The sequence below is a fragment of the Sciurus carolinensis genome, chromosome 5 (genome assembly GCF_902686445.1).
Source record: "Sciurus carolinensis chromosome 5, mSciCar1.2, whole genome shotgun sequence".
In the NCBI taxonomy this organism is placed as follows: domain Eukaryota; kingdom Metazoa; phylum Chordata; class Mammalia; order Rodentia; family Sciuridae; genus Sciurus; species Sciurus carolinensis.
Genome location: NC_062217.1, coordinates 46,408,231 through 46,430,734, shown reverse-complemented (window position 1 = coordinate 46,430,734; position 22,504 = coordinate 46,408,231). Strand labels below are relative to the sequence as shown.

General features: G+C 37.1%; 1 protein-coding gene and 1 pseudogene across 5 annotated transcripts in view; one reads left to right on the top strand and one right to left on the bottom strand.

Moving 5' to 3' along the window:
• Akap11 (A-kinase anchoring protein 11) overlaps positions 1-5,681 on the top strand; it is a 53,377-nt gene extending 47,696 nt beyond the window's left edge. For all 5 annotated transcript variants that reach the window (XM_047552409.1, XM_047552412.1, XM_047552413.1 and 2 more), the window contains one exon: positions 1,925-5,681. In XM_047552409.1, coding sequence (XP_047408365.1) covers positions 1,925-2,065 — 141 coding nt within the window. In that variant the 3' untranslated portion in view covers positions 2,066-5,681. The remainder of the gene's footprint in view (positions 1-1,924) is intronic.
• A 14,971-nt stretch (positions 5,682-20,652) lies between these two features.
• On the bottom strand, positions 20,653-21,102 carry LOC124985377 (40S ribosomal protein S13-like; annotated as a pseudogene).
• Between the last annotated feature and the right edge of the window lie 1,402 nt (positions 21,103-22,504).

Genomic DNA, 22,504 nt, shown 5'->3' with positions numbered 1-22,504 from the left:
ATAGAAACAAAAAAGTATAAAGGTATATTTATATAAGTGAAAAAGATAAAATAGATCAATATTAAAAACTTTTGTTGGGCTGGGGTTGTTGCTCAGTGGGTAGAGCACTTGGCTAGTATGTGTGAGGCCCTGGGTTCAGTTCTCAGCACTGCATACAGATAAATAAATAAAGGTTCATCAACAACAAATAAAAATATTAAAAAAAAACATTTTGTACTTCAAAGGACACTTATCAACAAAGTGAAAAGACAACCCACAGAATGGACAAAAATTTGCAAATTTTATGTCTTTACCTGTATATATAATGAACTCTTATAACTTAATAAAAAGGCAGATGATACAACAAAAATGGGCAGAGAATCTGAATTGTAATGGCCAAGTATGTGAAAAGATGATCAGCCTCATTAGCTGCTAGGGAAATGCAGATCAAAACCTCTGTGAGCTTCCCACCCTCTAGGAGGAATATAATCAGAAAGATAATGATAAGTATGCAAAGAAATTAGATCCTTCATATATTGCTGTGAGAATCTAAAATGGTGAAGCTGCTTTGGAAAACATTCTGACAGTTCCTCAGAAAGTTGAATACAGTTATTATCATGTTACCCAGCATTTCTACCACTAGGTGTATATGTAAGAAAAATGAAAACATACATCCACACAAAAACTTGTGCACAAATGTCCATGGCAACATAAGTTGAAAAATGTGCATGTCCTAAATGTCTGTCAATTGTTGACTTGATAAAGTGTGGTATATTCATGCAGTGGAGCTTTATTTGTCAACAAAAAGTAATGAAATAGTAAAACATGCTATACTGTGGTAGAAACTTGAAATAATTATGCTAAGTGAAAGGTGGTCACAAAGACCACACATGTATTTTATGATTCTGTTAATATAAAATACCCAAAGTAGATCAAATCTGTAGAGACCAAAAATAGATTAGTGGTTGCCTAGGTGGGTGGGGTTGGGGAGAAATGGGGAGTGATTTCTGAGAGGTAGGACTTTCCATTTGATGTGATGAGAAAAAGTGTTTTAATATTGATTGTGGTGATAGTTGCATTCAGCTTGGTGTGATTATACTAAACACCATTGTATGTGAATTCTATCTCCATAAAGCTGTGTTTTAAAAAGGATAAATATGGAGCTGGGGTTGTGGCTCAGTAGCAGAGTGCTTGCCTACCATGTGTGAGGCACTGGGTTTAATTCTCAGCACTGCATATAGATAGATAAATTTTAAAAAATCAAGTTCCATCAACTAAAAAAAAAAGATAAATATATTTATATTATAAAAAATTAAGGTAACTTTTCAAAATTTAAATTATAGATATTTCAAAACTTAAGAACTTTTACAGAGGTAAATAGACAAAGTGAGTAAAGTCATGTTCTGATTAGCTACAGTAGAATTTATTTAAAATTGTATTTATTTACTTTTTTATTGAGACATTTACATTTCTTAATTAGAAAGCCATGTTTTCATTGAGGCTGGAGTGTGTCTTCCAGAAAAAAAACATACTATATGTTGTGGAAGGAAAATCCACATCCTTTTATTAAGTTTGACCTTTTTATTATTTTATGTTTCTAATTGAGGGTTTGGCAGATGTATTTAGTTAGGTGAAGAATTTCCTGTAGAAAGTGAGCCTCTGCACTCACACACAGACTGTCCCTGGGCTGAGGTTTGTGGAGTTCTGTCTCTAGCAGTACCAAAGTGTCATTCTGTGGAAGAGATGTATTTATAAAGGGCAGTAAGGGATAATGTTTAATTTGGGTAAAGGGGTAGTGCTTTAGGGGAGAAGATCTTAATATAACTGGGAAACAATATTTAGTTGTAAGCAGCAGAATTAGAATTCTTAAGTGTTTTCTAATGATAAAATAAAAACTTCGTTATAAAATTATTTTCTCTTAACTTTTGACATATTTTTTTCTTAGCTTTCAAAACGATTACAAGAAAAAGGATGGAAAGTGGGAGACCTCCTGCAGGCTGTGTTTAAATACTACGAAGTGGTGGAAAAGCCTTCCAGTGAGGAGAGATGCAAGACGCTGTTTGATTGGCTCTTGGAAAATGCATAGAACAAACCCCAAAACAGTATATTTTATTATTTGTTTTGGGAGGGGAAGAAACAGATAAACCAACGTAGGATAAAATTTGAGTAGTGAATATTAACATTTTAAGTAAATTGGGAAGAAAGTAAATATAGCTTTTAAATGCTTTCTGTCCTCACACAGTGTATATAGTTCATACTTTTGTAATCTCTGTCAAAATATTATCTTCACCTATTATTCTGTATGCTTGTGTAGTGTGTTAGGACTCTAAGAACATGAATGTATGTGAAGGAAGGTCAGATTGTGAGGTTTTTGGGGGCATTGTCTAACAGCATTCTTTTTGCATCATATAGTGCTGCTTGAAATTACTAAGGTGGCTGAAGAGATGTTTTAGTGATAAAGAGAATTTTGCTCTTTGCAAACAAATGATATCTGAATAATAACTATCTGACAAATTGACCCTTTTAAAAAGAATTTCAGTAGATTTGTAGGTTTTTGGTCCTTTTTAAAAATCAGTTTTATTAACATAGTTTAGCTATTAGAAGTTTCTTGATTTCCCCAAACTTTAATTTCTTAGTAAAAACTTAAGTGTTTTAGGTTTTTGTAAACATAAAAAATTAGTTTTCCCAGCCTTCCATCAAATGCCATTATCTGCCATTGCTGCCAATTGTTTTGGCATGAAAGTGAGTGTCTGTATGTGTGTTTAAAGGAGAACTTGAATCTTGCCAGTGGTTTGTTTCCTCTTTTATTTTATTGTTTTTGTAGTTAGAAACCCACTATTTAACATTAAAAAGGTGCTTTAAAATAAAATGGCTATGAAGATTGTGCAGTAAGAATTTTTGTCTTTTATTCTATAAATGAGGGTTAAGGTTGCAAAACACATTCAAATTTTAAAAATTAATATTAAATTTGGAAATACATTCAGAGGAGGCTAATAATAGTTTTCATTGTTGGAGTTCTTTGACATGATCTTTCTGGGCTCTTCATTTCCTACTGCTGTGTCTCAGAAACTGCGAGTTGACATGAATAAGAGGACTGAGATCATATCTTGGTTTTGTATGTGTGTGTATGTATGTGCAAGTTTTGGGTTCTTCTAGTGATTTTGTAATTGAGGGTAAGTCACTTTTTGTGGGGATTTTAATTTTGCTCCATTATATTTTCCTTTGTCCTGAGCACTGACAGTTCTGGAAGCTGTAGAAGACGTAGCTTTTGCCAGGGAGTAGGGAATCAGGGCACTTACATTAATTCAAATTGATAATTATGGTAGAGAAATGTGTTTTATAGTGAAAGATTCAAATTTGCTTTTTAAGAAAAATGCCAAAAGCTATTTAAATATTTTGAGGTTGCATTGTAAGCTTTGGTTTTTCTTAGTTTAAAATACTGACATAAAACATAAACATAATTTTCCTAAAGTTTTTTTCAAGTATTTTCAAAGGTGAAGAAATGGCAGGAAATGTATAACCAGAATTGTTTCTGAGGCAGCACTGGATTGGGTTTCAAGTGTTAGGGCTAGGAATGTTTGCTCTTGTTAATTGTAAGATAGATTAGTTGATTATCAAGTTTGGATTACAGTTTGCAAGTAACTATCAAATTTTATTTAGTAGTTTGGATGTATGTATGGATTTGATTAACAGCGAAACTGAGTTCTGAATTTCTTTTAAAATAACATAATATAGGGTAGTTTTGTAAAACTTTGTTTGAAAATGCTTATTTCTGTTAATAGTATAACATTTTGAAGTAAGGTTTCCTCATATTCTTATTTCTTATGTTTTTTTGCTGGAGCTGTGCTGGGTTCAGAGTTCCCCTATTTAACCACTACCTGATGACAAGCCAGTCATCAGGTATTAGCTTGTGTGATAATAATAGTGGAACTCCATATCTCCATCAATTCAGTGCAGGGGGATAGAGAAATTATTAACTATTGACAGATGTGAAAAGAGGTGTGAGTTCAATATCCTTATATAGAGAGAAAATGTTTGAGAATAAAACAGAACCTTTTAATTAAGTACAATCTAAACTTTCTTTAAAGACACTTTGTGACTTTCCAAAGATACTCTAGATCTGTTCGGTTGCTCAGTTTGAGAACAGCTCTGTTGAGGATAGTTCTGTCTTATTTTATTACAAATTGGCTTGACATATTTATATTGTAACATTGTTAATATTGCCATTCTGTACATTTTGGTCCTAATGAAATATGTCTTTAGAATTGTTAAAATTGTGATGTGCAATAAGCCTAATTCTCTTGCTTACCAATTTTAAAACTATCCTGCCAACTATGGAAAGAAAGTGAATGAGACCTTTGACAAGGGGTTTTCAGAATATTATTTCAGTTTAAAAGAATACAAGTCTTTTGTGTTGGTCTTTCCCTAAGCCAAGTTTAAATTACATTTATGTTTTTGGTATTAGTAATGTTGATATTGGAAATATTTCTCGATTTATTAAAAAAGATGATTCATTTATAAATTACAAATGAAGATAACAGTATCTCTCGGATGGTTTGATATGATTTCATGGTGTTACAAAACGTTTGAGAGTATTCACTCAGTGATCATAGGTGATATCTTTATATTTTGAAACACGTTCTACTTACCCTTCTAGATATTTGATGTAAATTAAACTCAATTCATAATACTTTAATTCTGCTTAAGTATGGGTTTTATGTTGCTGTTAGGGGAGTTTAATTACCTAATAAGTGTACTGTGTATAAAGTGAAAGATAGTTTGCCCATTTGACCTTAGGTGACATTGATGTTAGTGCACATTCCTCAGATGCCAAGTTTAATCTTCATTCATCATCAGAGTCCAGATTCAAATGTCTGCTTAATTATTTAGATAATACTATTATTCCAGTTAATATAATCAGTTTCTCAGCAGTATATGACTTTTCATTTTATGTTTTTTTGAAGAAAACTTTATACAGAATTTTTAAAATGTGATGCATCCATACTCGGGGTAGGAAAAATACTTTCCATTTAAAACCCTGTCCACCTGTCACCAGCACAAGAGAATTAGGGCAACAGTGGAAATTGGAAAAATTGTACTGCAAAGTGAAATGTATTTTTTCTCATTTTCAGCAAAATCCCCATGAGCATTTACTCATTTACTGTATTCCTGCTGTAAAGATGCAGATGCAGTGTTAGTCACTTTTGTCACTTTATTTATTTATTGGTTTACCATCCATGTACATTCCTTTCATATGAATAGAGTTGTGATTCTAGAAGTTCTCATTTTGTTTCTGTTGTAATGTTAAATACTATTTAATACCAAGTTTTAATATTGCTGAATTTGCTATCTTTGGTTAACTGTGCAGTGTTAAAATAATCCACATTCTTGTTTAATTACTAGGTATATAGCAAAAACAGCCTTGAATAGTTATAGCTGTTTATTTGGCTGTGCTCAGTTACTACATTACAATCTTGTACTGTTTAACTGTAACTTTTTTTTCCTCTTCAGTAATTTAATGTTTGCTTACCAAAATATGAACTTTAGGATGCACTAAAATTTTGTTAGCAGTAGCTAAAAAAAAGTTTCAGAAATTACTTTTGTAATAATTTACAATTATTTGTTCTTTTATCTTACAGTTGTTTAAGCCTGTGATTTTTGCTCTTCCCAACTAAGAATTCAATAAATTTAAGAAATGCCTAGCCTTGGTTTTCATCCTGTAATGTCTTATAACTATTCTGTACTGGACAAGAGCAAAGGCATTCAAGACTGCCATAATAGAAGACATAAAAGGATCTAAATGTTCATATCATGTTTTTTGAGAACAAGAGAAATTAGGAGTATTTTTGATTGGACACTAAATTCTACCTACTAATAGGTGCCTCTAAATGCTGACGTACGTAACTCAAAAGCCTGGCTGCCCTGTCTGTTTTGGATTTAATGCAAAGTAGAGTATTATGATCGCCTTGAACATGATCATGGTTATGAAATTCTTCTGGCCTGGTTTGAATACTCCTTCTGTAGTGTGTAGAGATACCCCTGTTTCTTAAGGTACATGAGAAACCGAAAAGTTAGCTCCTGTTTTTTAATTACCATTGGGATTTAACTTGGTCTTACTTTTTTTTCCCCTCTCCCTTTAAATGAACTGTTTTTTCAAAGCAATTTTAGATGCACAGAAAAATTAAGCAAAAAGTAGATTTCTTTTACTCTCTGCCTTCATCTCACATCTTTAGCCTTTTCCACAAACATCCCACAACAGTGTGGGACATTTATTACAATCTCTGAGCTTATTATGTTGACATACCATTATCATCTAGAGCCCATAGTATAGTAGGATTCAGTCTTGATATTGTACATTCTGTGGATATGGACAAGTGTCTGATGGCATTTATTCATTAGTGTAGGATTGTACAAGTAGTTTTATTGTCCTCAGTATTTTAAACCCAGATGTTAGGGAATAGTTTTTTAGTTTTTCATGGGTGTTTCAAAATTCTAGGAAATAATGCCAAACAATGAGAAGGCATGGTATAAGTATGTCACCCTTACAAAGAAAACAACACATCCTGACAAAAAGATTCCATAGATTATAATTCCAAAAAGGAAAAATGGCTCAAATGAATGGGAATTGTGGCTAAAGACTATTTAACACAATGATCATTTATGATTTATTTTGCCTGTATGATACTGGGGATTGAACCAGAGGCTTGCTAACTTGTGAGCTACATTGCCAGCCCTTTTTATTTTGCTTTTGAGACAGGGTTTTACTAAATTGCCTATACTGGCCTGGAACTTATATCTTCCTGCCTTAGCCTCTGGAGTTGCTGAGGGATTATAGGTGTATGCCATCATGCCTGGCTTCATTTATCATTTGTGTCTTAGCTAGGACAGAGAGAAGGAGGAAGATCAGGGCTTGAAAACTTCCTCAGATTTTTAAGTGAAGTGGTCATGTGTCTAGGGATGAATTCTGCATACTATTTTATATTATATGAATATTGCATACTATGAAACAGATAAGAGGAAAAATCTTGAGTTTCTTGCAGCATTCTGTATGTAGCAGGAACAATAAAGAGTATCTCACATTTTTCTATATCTGTTACAATTTTGTAATCACTCCAGTCTTATTTTACTTTTGTTCTCTGAATCAAGGAGGGTAATATTTAGACTGGAGTGAATGAAAAGAAACATTTCAAGAGGGTATTGGAGCCCCCTTCTGACTTTTAACTCTTCCCTTTGTACCACATCCCCTTTACCAAACTCCTGAATGAATTTCTTAACCTTAGAACCAAGGGATTATAACTGGGCTCATGGAATTCTGCCCACTGATGTGTTTTGGCCCAATATGAGATCTTCTAAAAATAACTACAGACACTTAAAAAACAAGGAGATTTCACATTGAAGTATGTTTCATATTTTCAGTGTCTTGAAAAATTGAAAGCTCTGGAACCCTGATTGAACTCCTATGTGGTAACAACTCGGCTGGAGCTGACTGATAACTGCTCTTTTAGTCCCAACATAAGTTCTCGTCTTCCTTCTAGCATAACTTGCTCCATTCCCTTATTTCTGTTGTCTGCTAGGACCCATGGACATTTGACATGCAGTCTCTGACTTGAAACAGATGAGTTAATTAATGTGCTTAGAAAATTTGAACAACATCAATGTTCATTGCTGCTCAATTCACCATAGCCAGATTGTGGAACCAACCTAGATGTCCTTCAATTGATGAATGGATAAAGAAACTGTGGCATATATATACAATGGAATATTACTCAGCCATAAAGAATGATAAAATTATGGCATTTGCAGGCAAATGGATGAAATTGGAGATTATCATGCTAAGTGAGATAAGCCAATCTCAAAAAACTAAAGGACAAATGATCTCGCTGATAAGCGGATGAGGACATATAATGGGGGGTGGGAGGGGTTAGCGTTAGGGGTAGGGTTATGTTTAGGGTTAGGGTTAAGGAGGGTGGTAAGAATGGAGGAAGGAAGGACTGTATAGAGGGAAAGGAGGGGTGGGAAGGGTGAGGGGAAAGGAAAAAAAATAACAGAATGAATCAAACAACATTACCCTATGTAAATTTATGATTACACAAATGGTATACCTTGACTCCATGTACAAACAGAAACAACATGTATCCCATTTGTTTACAATAAAAAAAATTAAAAAAAAATTGAACAACATTCTAGCATCTCCCCAGGAATGCTCAGGGGAAGGACATTCTAGAAAATATGGACTTCTGAGTGTATTGCTTCTGAGCAGAAAATAAATTAAGAGCATAGTTTTTTGATTATGGGGAAGAAGAGCCAATATAGATTTATCAAGAGCAGATTCTATCAGATTTATATTTCATTTTTTTCAGTAGAATTATTCTCTTGGCACATTAGAACACCAGATAGTGTCTAGATTTTAATGAGGTATTTTATATGAAGAGAAAAAAGTAATTATGACTTCCTTACATTTAGAAAATGTACTTCCAAAGACTTGTGGTTAATTCAGTATATCATTGTGGACCTGAAAGTCATAGGCCATTTCATGTAAAGTCTTTATATACGACCTTGAGGGAATAACCTTGTTATAATATGCTGATTGGTGGCATCAGAGGATAATATTCCAAACAATAGAAACGAGAGGAACAGTAAGGAAATTTTGACTTCCTTCTGTCCTTTAACTATATCATGCATTTGACATTTTCCTTCAAAGATACACACAATTGCCTTCTTACAACTATGGGTTTAAATATTTTCCTCCCAGTATTATATTTTTATGACCTTAATATAAAGTTAGTTCTTTTCCTGTTCCTTACACACATTCTATAAACCCAGGACTTCTAAATATATGAACTGATACCAAGGGCTTAAAAATCTGTGGGCTTCTTTTTTCAGGAGAAGGAAAAAGCTACCTGAATTTCTCCAATTAGCCTCTTAACCTCTTCTATTTAAAATGGGATGCGAGTGTGTGTGGGGCAGGTGAGCATGGACTAGTGGAAGACTGAAATGTTACGGTAGCTTTCCTACTTCTTAAGTTCATGTCTTTGAGTCAATGTTAGGTGGTTTGTGGCAAAAGCTACCTAAGCTTGTGCAACAAAGTGGACTTCTTCACTGCCCTCGAACCCTAAGAAACCATGGCTTCCAGAAAGAGGGGCCCTTGGTTTCACGACCAAGTCTGCAGTTGATATAGAGCTGATGAGAACACAGTGTGTTGAATTGACAATCAGATACAGCGAGGCCTATATAGGTCCAAGTGGCTAAGTGTTGTGAGAAGGTGGGGGAAAATACTAGGTTTTACGTAAGTGTGGAGTGGTGAGAATGAGAAACACTCAGAGCTGAGCTCAGGGTCCTAAGAAGAAAGGCCAGTGCCAGTCACCTTTACAGTCCCATACATCATTGCTTACAGTGCCTGGAGGGGTCAGATGTGTGACAACATAGAGTCCCGGTAAAGAGCAGAATGGGACTGAGATCAGAGATCAAGAATTTGTTTCTGGATATGGTAAGATTGATACCCTTGTGTGATATCCAAGTGCCAAGTAGTCAATGACACAATTCTAAAATTCAGAGAATGAGGTACATGCTGTTGTAAGTACTTGTTGCTCTTTTTTTTTTTAATTTGAAGTTTTTGTTTTTGATTGTGATGATAACTTTATAGTTTTATTTTCTCTCCTTTTACCTAATTACTTGCAACTGTGAGTGGAAATAAAGTTTGAATGAAAAAAGAAGCTATAATATTAATTCATTAACACCATTAGTCCCTACCTTTATGGAGTTGAGGCAGAGTCATTAAATGAATAATTATATAAATACTTAATGACTGTTGTCTTAGGGGCTGGAATGCTAAAAACAGAGGAACTGAGCCAGGACTGAGGCCTCCACAGATTTGAACTTAATAAAAACCACTAAAAAATGCACTGGGCTTGGGGAGGAATTTTTCCAGTAGAGTGAAAGGCATGCACAGAGTACCTGAGGAGAGAAGTTGAGGGGCTTATCGGAAGGACCAAAAACCAGTTCATCTGAAGCCTGGGGAGATGTGACACAGCTTGAAAAACACAGACATCTTCAGTGACTTTCACTCTGACAAACAAGGAAGTTCAGTTTGTTATACTACAGTTGATTGGAAGTGTGGGGCATGGCAGGTGAGTGAGACCCTGCCTGTGTTTAGTCTCCAATACCATTTTACAGAGCACCAAGATGAACTGAACCATCTATGTCCGTAATTGTTCAGTGTGTGAAGAAGCTCAAAATCTGTCAACTTGTTTTCACTGAAAGACCAAAAGGACGTTTTGTCTGAAGAGGAAAGAGTGTTGGTGGTGACCTTGAAAAAGGCTTTTAAATGTTTGGAGAGCTCTTAGTGCAGAGAGATTGAAACTTGTGATCTGAGAGAAGGGTGTAAGGACCAGTGAGTGGAAATTAGTGGTGGATTTCAGCTTGTGCTCTCAAAATAGGAGCTGTGTGTAAATGGATGAGCTCCCCTGAAGGAAAGGAGTACTCTTCCTTGGAGAAGTTTCTGCAGTGCTAGCCAATCACTTCTGCAAGTTTAATAAGAAACCCAAACAGTTTGTGACCTTTGTATTCTAACACATTCTTTCCCACACACTATTTTTTCCCTCCTAGTAGTTCTTAAGATCATGGACTCTGGGGTCAAGAGAAAATGATTCAAAATTCCAGATCCCTGAATGATGGAGTATCTCCTCTAGAGAGGTTTTTCTTTTGCTTCTCACAGGTGTCTGAGGGCAACTTGGAACACCTTAATTTAACTTAAAGCATTGAGGCTTTCTGGATCTCCCAGGTGGCTTGGCATTGTGCTACATGTCTCTGCCAGGACCTGTGCGACCCTTTGGAGTTATAGCTGCCCGCTGGAAAGAGCACAGAATTACTTTTGCTTTCCTAGTTCTAGAGGCTGCCACTCTCACTTTTGTTTTGTTTTGTTTGTTTTTTAGGATTGAGAAATATTCTTAGGATGAAAAGTGGCTTCAGGTACTGGGATTACATATTGGGGTTCTTCAGTATCTTACTAGCTGTTTCATGGTTTCAAGAAAATGTTTTAATATTTTATTCAACTTTGCCTCCCAGATAACCACTTTTAATAGTTTTTCCCCTGCATCAGTACTAAGGATTTAACTTAGGTTCACTCTACCACTGAACTCTACCTCTCCAGTCCTTTTTTTCATTTTATTTTGAAACAAGCTTTTGCTAAGTTGCCCAGACTGTCCTGGAATTTATGATCCTCCTGCCTCAGCTACCTGAGTCACTGGGATTATGGACATGCACCACCATGCTCAGCCACTTTTGATAGTTAAATTTATATGTAGGACTGATCTATCTTCCTCCCTTTCTTCCTTTATCTCCATGTGATTTACCATTACTATCCTTTTTGTTTTATATTACTTTTGTTACTTAGGTTTTTGAAAGAGTGATATATGCATAAGGCATTAAATCCCAAAAGGTTTAAGAATGTCCAGTGACAAGGGTCTTCTTGTCCCACTCCCGCTATGAAGTGTCCCCTTAGAAATACCACCATTAGGGCTGGGGAGATAGCTCAGCTGGTAGAATGTTTGCCTTGTAAGCACAAGGCCCTGAGTTCGATCCCCAGTACCGCAAAAAAAAAAAAAAGACCACCATTACCATCTCTGGTACTGCAGGATTGTGCTGTGTAGGACATTTCAAAGCTTGTATTATCTGTAATATATAGTCAAATGTGAATTCAAAAGTGACAAAAAAACAAAAACAGGAAATGATGAGCATAGTCCTCAAGTCAGGTTGGTGATTCCTTCTCAGGGAGAGGGATACACAGGGCACTGATGGTGCCAACAATATTCTGTTTCTTGACTCAAATGGGGTGTGCCTGGAGGAGATGGGCATTAGGGCTTTGGGGCATATATTTTGGGGTATATATTTTGTATTTGGTGTGTGGAGTCTTTCTCTGTTTCCTAATCATCATGTGAGCTGCTTCCCTCTGCCACACTCTTCTGCCATGATATTCTGCCTCACCTCGAGTCTGTAGACTGAGACCTGTGAAACTGTGAGCCCTCAAATAAACTTTTCCTCTGCTAAAATTGTTCTGCTCAGGTCCTTTAGTCACAGTGGCAAAACAAAAACAAAACAAAACAAAAACTGACAAGAATAGGTGGTTAAACTGTTCATATAGATTTTCTACAATTCTGTGTGTACCTTTCATGTAATGCATGCGCACACAGTATTTAAAAAACAACTGCAAAACTTATCATCTTAGAAACAACCAGAGAGAACAGTTGAATTACCTGTAAAACAGATTTGATTTACAGGAGTGTGCTTATTGGTTATGATAGAAGCCAAAAGAGTGGTTTCTGAGATTAATATCTACAGTGTACTTGCTGAAAAGGTCAAATCTAGAATCTCACATTTTTTAAGAGTGCACATAAATTTAATATAATTTTTAATAGGTTGAAAGTTTACAGTGAACTGTGCTGAAAAAAATACTAAAGAATACATTATTTTTGCAAGAAGGAAATTGAACTCACAAGAAACTAGTGAAGAAGCAGTGTTTAAAATAATTAAAATAGAAAATTAGAAAGAATGCCCACCTAAATGCAATGTTTTCATAGAATAATTCCTGTTTACTATCTAAGGCAAGCAATTTGTGATCTTTGAATCCAATATCAGCTCTGTCTCCAGTATCCCTGATTTTCACATGAGAAACTCAGTCTCAAAGAGGTTTACATTTCTTACCTGTTGGGCCTAGTGGTAATTAATGCCCAAGGCTCTTGGGCTCCTAAGCCCACATCTTGCCCATTGCAGTAGAAAACAAAAAGATAAAAAGATGACAGTGAAGGTCACCTGCAATAATGTATGTATGCTTCCTGTCCCCATCCCCACCACATTTCTATCTTATACAATTGAGATTTTCCTTATCTTAGAAATATTTATCAAAACACTTAAAAATCTCATGCTGACCTTTGGGCTCTTTAAGTTTGGTAATTGATGAATCCTGCCATTATCTTGGCTGGAAATACCTTAGAGCTCTTTGTTCTGACTGGTTCTGAATTTCCTTTGCTTTGAGCTTCAAGTTGGTACAGCCAACAATCTTTATAATGTAAGAATTTTAAATAGATATTTGAGAAGAACAACAATGTTAAAGAAGATTTTTAGTTGGCTTCCAGAAACTGGGCAAAGTATTACCTCAGCTTATATGGTTTTCCTCTTTCCTTGTCTCCATTCATAATTGCCTACCAGAGCTGATAGCAGTAGAGGCTATTTTGTGCATGATTTCCATCTTTCAGAGTCCAGCATGAAGAAAAAGTCACAGAAAGAACAGATGTCCTTTCTAAACTCTTGGTGCCTTTTACATTAGCCAGGTGGCTTTTCCTTTGCCTTCTTGTCATTGCTGACCCAGTCTTATCTACAATCAAACGTCTTGCTTCAACAAACATGCACTCCTCCTCCCTACTCCATCATACAATGTGCAGCCATTCAGGTTTCACACCTTTGGGTAATCACTGAATTATCTTTGCTTTCTCCTCTCCCCCCTGACTTACGTCTCAGAGAAAGTGTGACGTGGTACAGTGTAACCCCACACTCCACACACTCTGGAGCCATCAGAGATGCTCAGTAAAGCTCTACTTTGCCTCTTGGTGATTTGAATTCATATGGCTATTTGTAATCATTATTTATCTGATGACGTATGCTGAGTTCAGAAAAAGGAAGATGGCTCAGTAATATCACATGATGTTAGTCATCAAGAGATGTGTCACATATCATAAATAGTCTATAAGGTAAGTAAAGGAAAAGTACAATTAATTGGTTTGCTTACTGACTTGTATTTTTACTTATATGACAGATGATGCATTCTAACTCACTGACCTTCCCACTGGAAATAATTGACCATTCTGGATAAAATATCAATCATCTTCCTAAATGCATGGATGGGCTAGTGTGAAGACAAAAAATATGTAGGGCAAAAACCTAATGAAGATAGAAATGTGGAGCTGTATGCTGCCAGTAAAGTTGACTGGCTTTCAAGGCTTATGCTGAACCTAAATTAACTTGAACTTTGGGTTTGAGGCTAATGGACCATAAAGCCAGTGTGTTAGGGTTCTCCAGGAAAACAGAATCAATACGTGTTTTTTTTTTTTTTTTTTTTTTTTTTGTGTGTGTGTTTATTAAAAGATTGATTGATTTTAAGGTATTATCTCATGCAGTTATGAAGACTGACAAGTCTAATCTGCAGGCAGTTGATACTACTGTTTCAGCAAGACCATCAGGAGAAAGAATTCCCTCTCCTTGACGGATCTCAGTCTGTTTACTCTTGAGGCCCTCAACTCATTGGATGAGTCTCACCCACATTATGGAGGGTAATCTGCTTTACTCAAAGTCTACTGATTTAAATATTCAGTTCATTGAAAAAAATACTCTCATAATCGTAACCATACATATTTGACCAATTATCTAACTCAGCGAAATTGACACTTAAAACTGTCACACCAGGCTTCAGGACCTGGCCAAAGTGTAGACCCCCAAAAGTCAATCAGTGAGTACTAAGGTATAGTTGCATAGCAGTAAGAAGTTCTTGTGTGCTGTTGCACACCAGGGCAACTATAGACTATACACTGTATATCTCAAAAAGCTGGAAGATTTTGAATATTTTCTCCATTAAGGAGACAGAAAAGTTTACTTGATTTAAATGTTATACAATGTATTCATGTATTGAAGCATCATATAGTACTTCATAAATATGCACAATTTTGTATTTTTATGTACTAGTTAAAATAATTTAAAAATTAAAAAAAAAACTGTATCCATAGTAGAAGGTGAAATTGGGAGTGGGGGAAATATCTCTCATCCTGGGTATTGGAAGAACACTTCTCTGTCCAGACTTAAGTAGTGAATTGGTGGAGTAGGGGAGGTCTAAAAACCCTAAACTGAGAGTTCAATTTAATTTAACATTTTTCTGTTCTTTCATATACCTATCAAAGAGAAATCCTCATGAGGAGCCCACCTTCACTCTTGGCTTCAATTACTCTCAAAGATAAAGTTAATTTTTTTAAATTAAAAAATGAATGAAAGGGATGGAGTGGGAACCAGCCCAAACACAGAATTAAAAGTAACTTTGTTTGATATTTTTCAAGACAGAAAAGAAAACCTAAATATGAGCAGAGAACCATTTCACATCTACTAGGTTGATAAAATAGAAAAGATGTATAATATCAAGGATGCAAAGAAATTGGGACCCATCTACATTGCTGGTGTGAATTTAAAATGATGTGACCACTTTGAAAATTGAAAGTTTCTCAAAATGTTATATATAGAGTTGCAATAATATGACCCAAAAATTCTACTTCCAGTACTATACCCATGGGAGTAGAAAACAACTGCACAAAAACTTGTGCATGAATATTCACAGCTTTACCCATGATAGCCCCAAAGTATAAACAATCCAGATGTCATTCAACTGATGAATGGATAAAATGTTTATACATAAAATGAAATTTTATTCAGCCTCTAAAAAGAACGAAGTACAGGTAAATACTACAACGTGGATGGGCCTTTAAGTCAAGTCTCAAACAAAAGAGATCAAATATTATATGATTCCATTTACATATCATGTCTAGAACAAGGAAAGGGCAACAGTAAACAGGTTCATGGTTGCCAGGGGCTGAGAGGAGAGGGAAATGAGTTACTGCTGGTTGTACGGTTTCCTTTGGAGTGATGGAAAGGTTCTAGGATTAGAACTGGTGATGTTTATGCAACTTTTGAATATACTAAAAACCACTGAATTATATATTTTAAAAGGATGAATTTTGTAGTGTGTAAATTATATCCAAAATGTTATAAAAATATGAACAGAATTTTTTTTTTAAAACATAAGACTTCTTTAACAGTGAAAAATAATTGAAATGAAAGACTCAGCAGTTGGGTTAGCAGCAGATTAGACATAGCTGAGTGAGAATTGGTGAACTGGAAAAAGATTTATCCAGCATGCAGGACAGAAAGACAACAAGATATATGAAAGAATATTGAGGTGACCTTGAGGGAAAGAGGATCTAACACATATCTAGTTAGTGGAGAGGTAGGGAACGAGGCCTGTCTAATATTGGAAAAGATAGTTGCTGGAAAACTTCCAGAAATGAAAGGTAATCATTCATAGACTTAAGCAACCTAACAATTCTCAAGCAAAAGCAGAGTATACATTAAATTTTCTGGGGAGAGTAATATATGCTTCTGTCTACTTTTCTGGACTATTCAGTAAACAAGCTGAAATTTCTAGAGTAATCAGTAAAAAAATAGATTGTTCATATTCAACATAGTAGAAGAAAAAATTGAGAAGAACAGATAGGGAAAGAAACTAAAGAAAAAAACAGCACCCAAATAAGATGATAGACATAAATCCTGCCTCCCTCATTCTTCTCAGGTGTCCCAGAGAGCACTCCTCGGTAAACTTCCTGCATAGGAACATCTGAGGCTGTTTTCAGGGCAATCCAATTATGAAAGAGTAGAAATTGGGACAGTTGCTTTGGGAAATTATTGGGCATTACTTAGTTAAGTTGGTCTTGTGTTTTCCCTGTGATACCACAATTTGCTATGATATATAGAATGTCTCCCAAAGTCTCATGTCTTGAAGACTTGGTCCCCAGCTGGTGGCACTTTGGGGAAGTGGTAAACACCTACTGGGAGAAAGTTAGGTCATTGGGAGTATGGCCTTGAAGGGTACTTTGGGAGTCTGATTTCTTTCTCCATGCTTCCTTAGCAAAAATGCTGAGGTAAGCTGTTTTGCTCCACTCTGCCCTATCTGCCATGATGTTCTGCCTCACCCTAGTCCCAAAACAAGCCACTTGATTGTAGACTGAAACCTAAATCCATAAGTCAAAATAAATCTTTTAGTTGATTTGTCTCAAGTATTTTGTCATAGCAACAGACAGTTGACTTATACAGAGAAAATCTTGTATACATACCAGGAGGTATATACAAAACTGCCTATAGTGGAATTGATTCCAATAGGAAAACAGAATCAACCAAATTGTTCATCAACAGTAGACTGGATAAATACTGATATACAGTTAGTGGGTTCTTCATCTGAGGCATCTATCTAACATGGATCAAAAACATTTTTAAAAAATTATACCTGTACTTAGCATATACAGACTTTTTCTTGTCATTATTTCCTATACAATATAGTACTATTATTTACATAGCACTTACATAGTATTAGGTTCTATAATCTAGAGATAATTTAAAGTGTATAAGGGCATATATAGGTTATGTGCAAATACCATGCCATTTTATATAAAAAGGACTTAGGTGTCCTCAGATTGAGGGGTCCCCTAGGAGATAACTGTTTAATGGAATTTTATGCTACAGTGAAAAAGAGCTATGGCTTCATGCATCAGCATAAATACATTATAAAAATGATAGCAAATGCAAACAAGTTACAGAATGATACAAAAAAGTTCATTTAGGTAAAGTTCAAAAACATAAAGCTTAAATTATGTTAAGGAGATACACACATACACATACACAATACATACATCTGTGTGTTATACATGCACAGCCCTTTATGGTCATAGATGTACACACACATATATAACTATAAAATGTAAAAGAATGGTTGACATAGAATTCAGTACAGTCAATTACCTACATAGGTGTGGGAAGAGAGGAGATGCAACACAGACTTCTAAGCTACCAATAATATACACTTTCCCTGGATGTTTAATTTTTCTTCAAATTATATATAATATTTTAAATATAGGCTTCTCATCACATATCCCGCATGGGTGAGGAAAAGGGTTTCTGTCAAAGGGATGGACTGGCTGTAAATTAATCGCTAAGAAACTTATTTAATAAAAAAAAAATAGACAATTATCTTTTGAATCAGGGGCATGACCGATTGAGCCATGCTAAGATCTGGCTCTAACAAGAAGATAGAGCCCAGGCAAAGGGGTCGGGTAGGAACTTCTTCATGAGAAACAGGATGGGGCAGAGTTAAGGAAGTCATTTTGCTCTAGCAGGTCATGTGACACATCCAGGACAAACAAATTCTGATGGTGAGCCACTCTGCACGGAAACCGCATATTTCAGGCCGTCTAAAACAATCTCTCCTGACTGCCAGTTCCTGAAAGCCAGATTTCCATGTCTGATGGCTTAACCAAGCCTGATTTTGCTAGTCATAGACAACTCCCCACATATGCTGTGTTTTATGATAAAAAATTCATTTTAAATGTGATATATAAATATTGTGGGTATATTAATCAGGAGTTTTCTGAAATTTTTGCAAAAAGAAACATTGAAGTAAAATAGTATTTAAAAACAACTGAAGGTAGTTTATTAAAAGTAAAAAACAGAAGAAAAGCATTTTTCTGCTTCCTGACTTGCCCATGGGAAAATCACACAACCTTGAATTTTCATTAGCCTCTTAAAATTGGGGTGGGTGGTGTGAGGAGACTGCCTTCCATGGAGGCAGTTAGAAAAGCGGCTCAGGTGCCTGTCTTACCTCTGCTTCTGCCTTTAATCCCCTAGTCCCTATTTCTATATCTGGGCTCCCACCCCACCTGATGTACAGGCTCAGTATCAAAACTCCAGACCCAGACTCCATACTCCAAAACTGAGGTTGTAACAAGGAAATGCCTGTTGTCCTACAAAGTGACTGGCTTGGAGGAGGAGGTTGCAGGGACAGGGAGGGAAGGAGATGGAGGAGGAGGCTTTCAACCAGAGCAGGAGTAAATACCAGGAGGGGCAAGGATGCCCTTGGTCAGGAGAGGTAGAAGAGCAAAGCTGCACTATGGTCAATGTGGTTCGTGGACATGAATAAGCAGCGTTGATGGCCCAGCAGCTGCCTTGTGAGATGCAGGAGCTGAGGAGCTTGAGCTCTGGGTAGGCTGAGGTGGTTTTGACAGCTTACTTGCTGCAGTGGTTCTCATCCACACTGGCACCAGCCAGGCTGTACTGGGCTGCCTGGCTCTGATGGGCACCCACTGCCCTTCCCCAGGAACTCCTGAAGCCTGTCCCACATGATTCACTACCAGGGAGTGCTTGTGATCAGTCCTGGCAGACCCCAGTTCACTACTGGGAGAGAGAGTCTTTGGATGCGACAGACTGCAGAAACCCCAGACTCCCTGTCCAAAAGCATTCAGGTTACTCTGCTCTTCCACAGCTGCAGTGTCACTTTTGAGCCTCAAGGTGGTACAGCAGCACAGCCTACCACTTAACAACAAGCCTGCTACACCTCCCAAAGCTTGCTTCGGTGCAGTGAGTTTGAATGAACCATATCTCTATCCCCTGCATTTCTTGTTTCAAGTAGACTGACTCTGAACCCAGCCTGACCTTCTGCAGTCTTTTCTTGCTGGTTCATCTACTTCCTTCCCCAGTCAGAATTGGAATGGCTTTCTCAGTTCTTGGGTCACTGAAAAGGACACCCCTCTCCTGCCTAGGTTCAGTGTGCAGTTTCAGGTGAGAGCTTCTCCCCTGTGTGGTGGAACCTGTCCTCATAGGCCCCACCTGAAACCATGGCAGGCACACAGCAGAGGGAAGATGAGGTAGCTCCCCAGTCACATCATGCTCAGGGGAGCAGACTGCACACTGGCACCACCAGTATCCCTCTTCTCAGTTCTTCCTCATTTTACCCATTCCCCATCTCTTCCCTCCTAGGTATCCTCAGTCACTCCTTACTAGCATGTTTGGAATTTTTCCATTAACTTTTATCATGTCCCATACCATTGTAACTACCTTTTATTCTAAGTGTGCTTTAAAATTTACTCTAAATTCACTCTGCTTAAATATCACTTTATCCATAGGCCTGCCTTGACCAACCTGTGAATAGCAACAGTATCACTCTTTGGATTCATCAGCATTTTGTTACTGTGATCGAAATATCTGATATAAATAAATTAAAGGAGGAAAGATTTATTTTGGCTTATGATTTCAGAGGTTCAGTTCATGGTCAGCTGGTTCCATTGCTGTGATGAGGCAGAGCATCATGGCAGAGAGGGCATGATGAAGTAGAGTCACTCAACTCATGGTGACGAGCAAGTAGAGAGGGATGGGGTGGGGGAAAGGGGCCAGGGACAAGATATAGTCCCAAGGTCCCGCTCCTTCAACTAGGTCCCTCTCCTACAGTTTTAACCACCTCCCAATTATGCCATCAAAATGTTAGTGACGTCAGAGCCCTCTTGATCCAATCACTTTTCCAAAGCTCCCACTTCTGAACATTGCTGCCCTGGGGACCAAGCCTTCAACACCTGAGTCTTCTGAGCCTTTGTTACCTTCTTAGCCCTTACCCCACCTGACCTAAGTGTATATTTTTGCTATTCACCCACAAAAGCTTAAGGTCCCCAAGAACTGAGACTGCCAGTTTTGTTCTCTGCTGTGTCCCCAACCCTGAAATGATTTGGTATGTAGTGGGTACCTAGCAAATGTTTGTTGACTAGGTAGATGGATGGATGGATGAATAAGGAGGAAAGGATTTACCCCTCTCCCACATGCAAGTGGGAAAAGCAGCATACTGGGAGTTAGGGAGGTCTGGCTTCAGCTGAACCACTAGTTACCTGCTAGACTTTAAGCAGGTCCCTTGACCTTCCAATATGGCCTGTTTCCTAATCTGTGAAGTATATGGGATAGACTTCATGGTCTGAAGTTCCTTCTTTCCTTTGATGGTTTTTAGTTTTGTTTTTTTTAAAACAATGCTTTTATTGCTTGAGTACATACACAAATTTATGCCACCAGGGCAGAGGCTGTGGATGACTTATATTTCCAATGTGGGGAAAGGACCCACTTGGTCTTATGGAGCCAATCAGTGAATTCGGCTCTCGATCAGAATCAGGTGAAATTTAGCATCCTTATCCTTTCTATTCCTTTCAAGATGCTTTTGAACAACAACTGCTTTCTTAATTAATGATAGAGATTCTCAGGAAGGTCAGGAGCAAGTCCTTTGGACTTAAGGATTCTCGAGATTTTATTGCCAGTTACAAAACATACTTGTGCAACACTATGTGTGTCCCTCAGTATCACACCGATTCATGAGGGAGTCAGACCCTTCTTGTCCAGTTTGTACATCTACTCCTTCATGTCATCAGATGTCAGCTTCAACCAGGTGGGGACACTGCGGAGATAGGGCAGAGCCGACTGGGACAGGCCCTTCCCGGGAGCATGCATGTGACCCATGATGGTGGCAGACAGGCAGCAAAAAGAGAGTTAATGGTTTTTAGTTTTATGATGATGCCTCTGAAAGGGGTCAAGGCCATCAGCCAGGTAGCAGACAATATGCTTTTTTTTTTTTTTTTTTTTTTTGGTACCAGAGATTGAACCCAGGGACACTTAACCACTGAGCCACATCCCCAATCCTTTTTACTTTTTATTTTGAGACAGGGTTTTTCTTTCCTTTTTTTTTTTTTTTTTTTTTTTTTTGGTACTGGGGATTGAACTCAGGGGCACTTGACCACTAAGCCACTTCCCTAGCCCTAGTTTGTATTTTTTTTTAGACACAAGGTCTCACTGAGTTGCTTAGTGCCTCACTTTGGCCGAGTCTGGCTTTGAACTCGCAGTCCTCCTGGCCTCAGCCTGCTGGGCTGCTGGAATTATAGGCGTGCACCATTGTGCCTGGTAGTAGTGTGCATTCTTGACAGAAAACAATTGCAAGTAATAACCCAGCATGAAAGATGCATTTGTATATGTGAACAAACACATCAGACACATAAATTCCTCGATAATCTTTAAGCCTTTAGAAATGTTCTCCTTAAGAAAATTTCCAATGTATTGATCTTTCCTTATATTTCTGTCTTGACCTCTGGCCTATATGCTAATGATTTTAATTTTTTTCTGACAATGAATTTTTTTAAAAATTAGTTTACATTTGGGCTCTTCCCAGCTGTATCTTCTCGTTAGTGACATTATATTGGGAAAGACGCCTTGTTCTTCTTTTGCCTCCAATGAGATGAAAACATTTCAGAATAAAGTTGTGGTAAAAGGTATCACTGCCTATGCCATGATTTTCTTCTTGCTATTTGGTTGTAATTTTTTCATAGGATGGATACATGTGTGATGTGGGTAGAACTGTCTTGTCTTTACTCCTTCCAAATGAGCTTGAGGAAAGAAGGCAATGCCATTCTCTGTAGACTGATGGATTCTCCAAGTCCCCAACTTCAAATGTTTACTCTTGTCTCTTTATAATGAAAGCAAAACAAGATAAAAATTTAATACTACTTGTGGTAGGCAGGGTAACGCCCACCCCAACCCCCCAAAATGTCTAGGTCCTTAACCCTAGAATCTGTGAATGTTACTGTACATGGTAAAAGGGCCTTTACAGAAGCGATGAAGTTGAGGACCTTGAGTTGGGGATGTTAATGTGGATTATTTAGGTGGGCCAAATCTAATCTCTTTAAATTGAGAGAACCTTTTTTGGCCATGGCCAGAGAGTAACGTGATTACAGCAGAAGGGTCAGAGAAATGTGACATTGCTGGCTTTGAAGATGGAAGAAGGGGCCAAGAATCAGCAAGTGAAAGCAGCCTCTAGAAGTTGGGAAAGACAAAGAAATAGATTCTTCCAAAAGGAAGGCAATCATGAGGA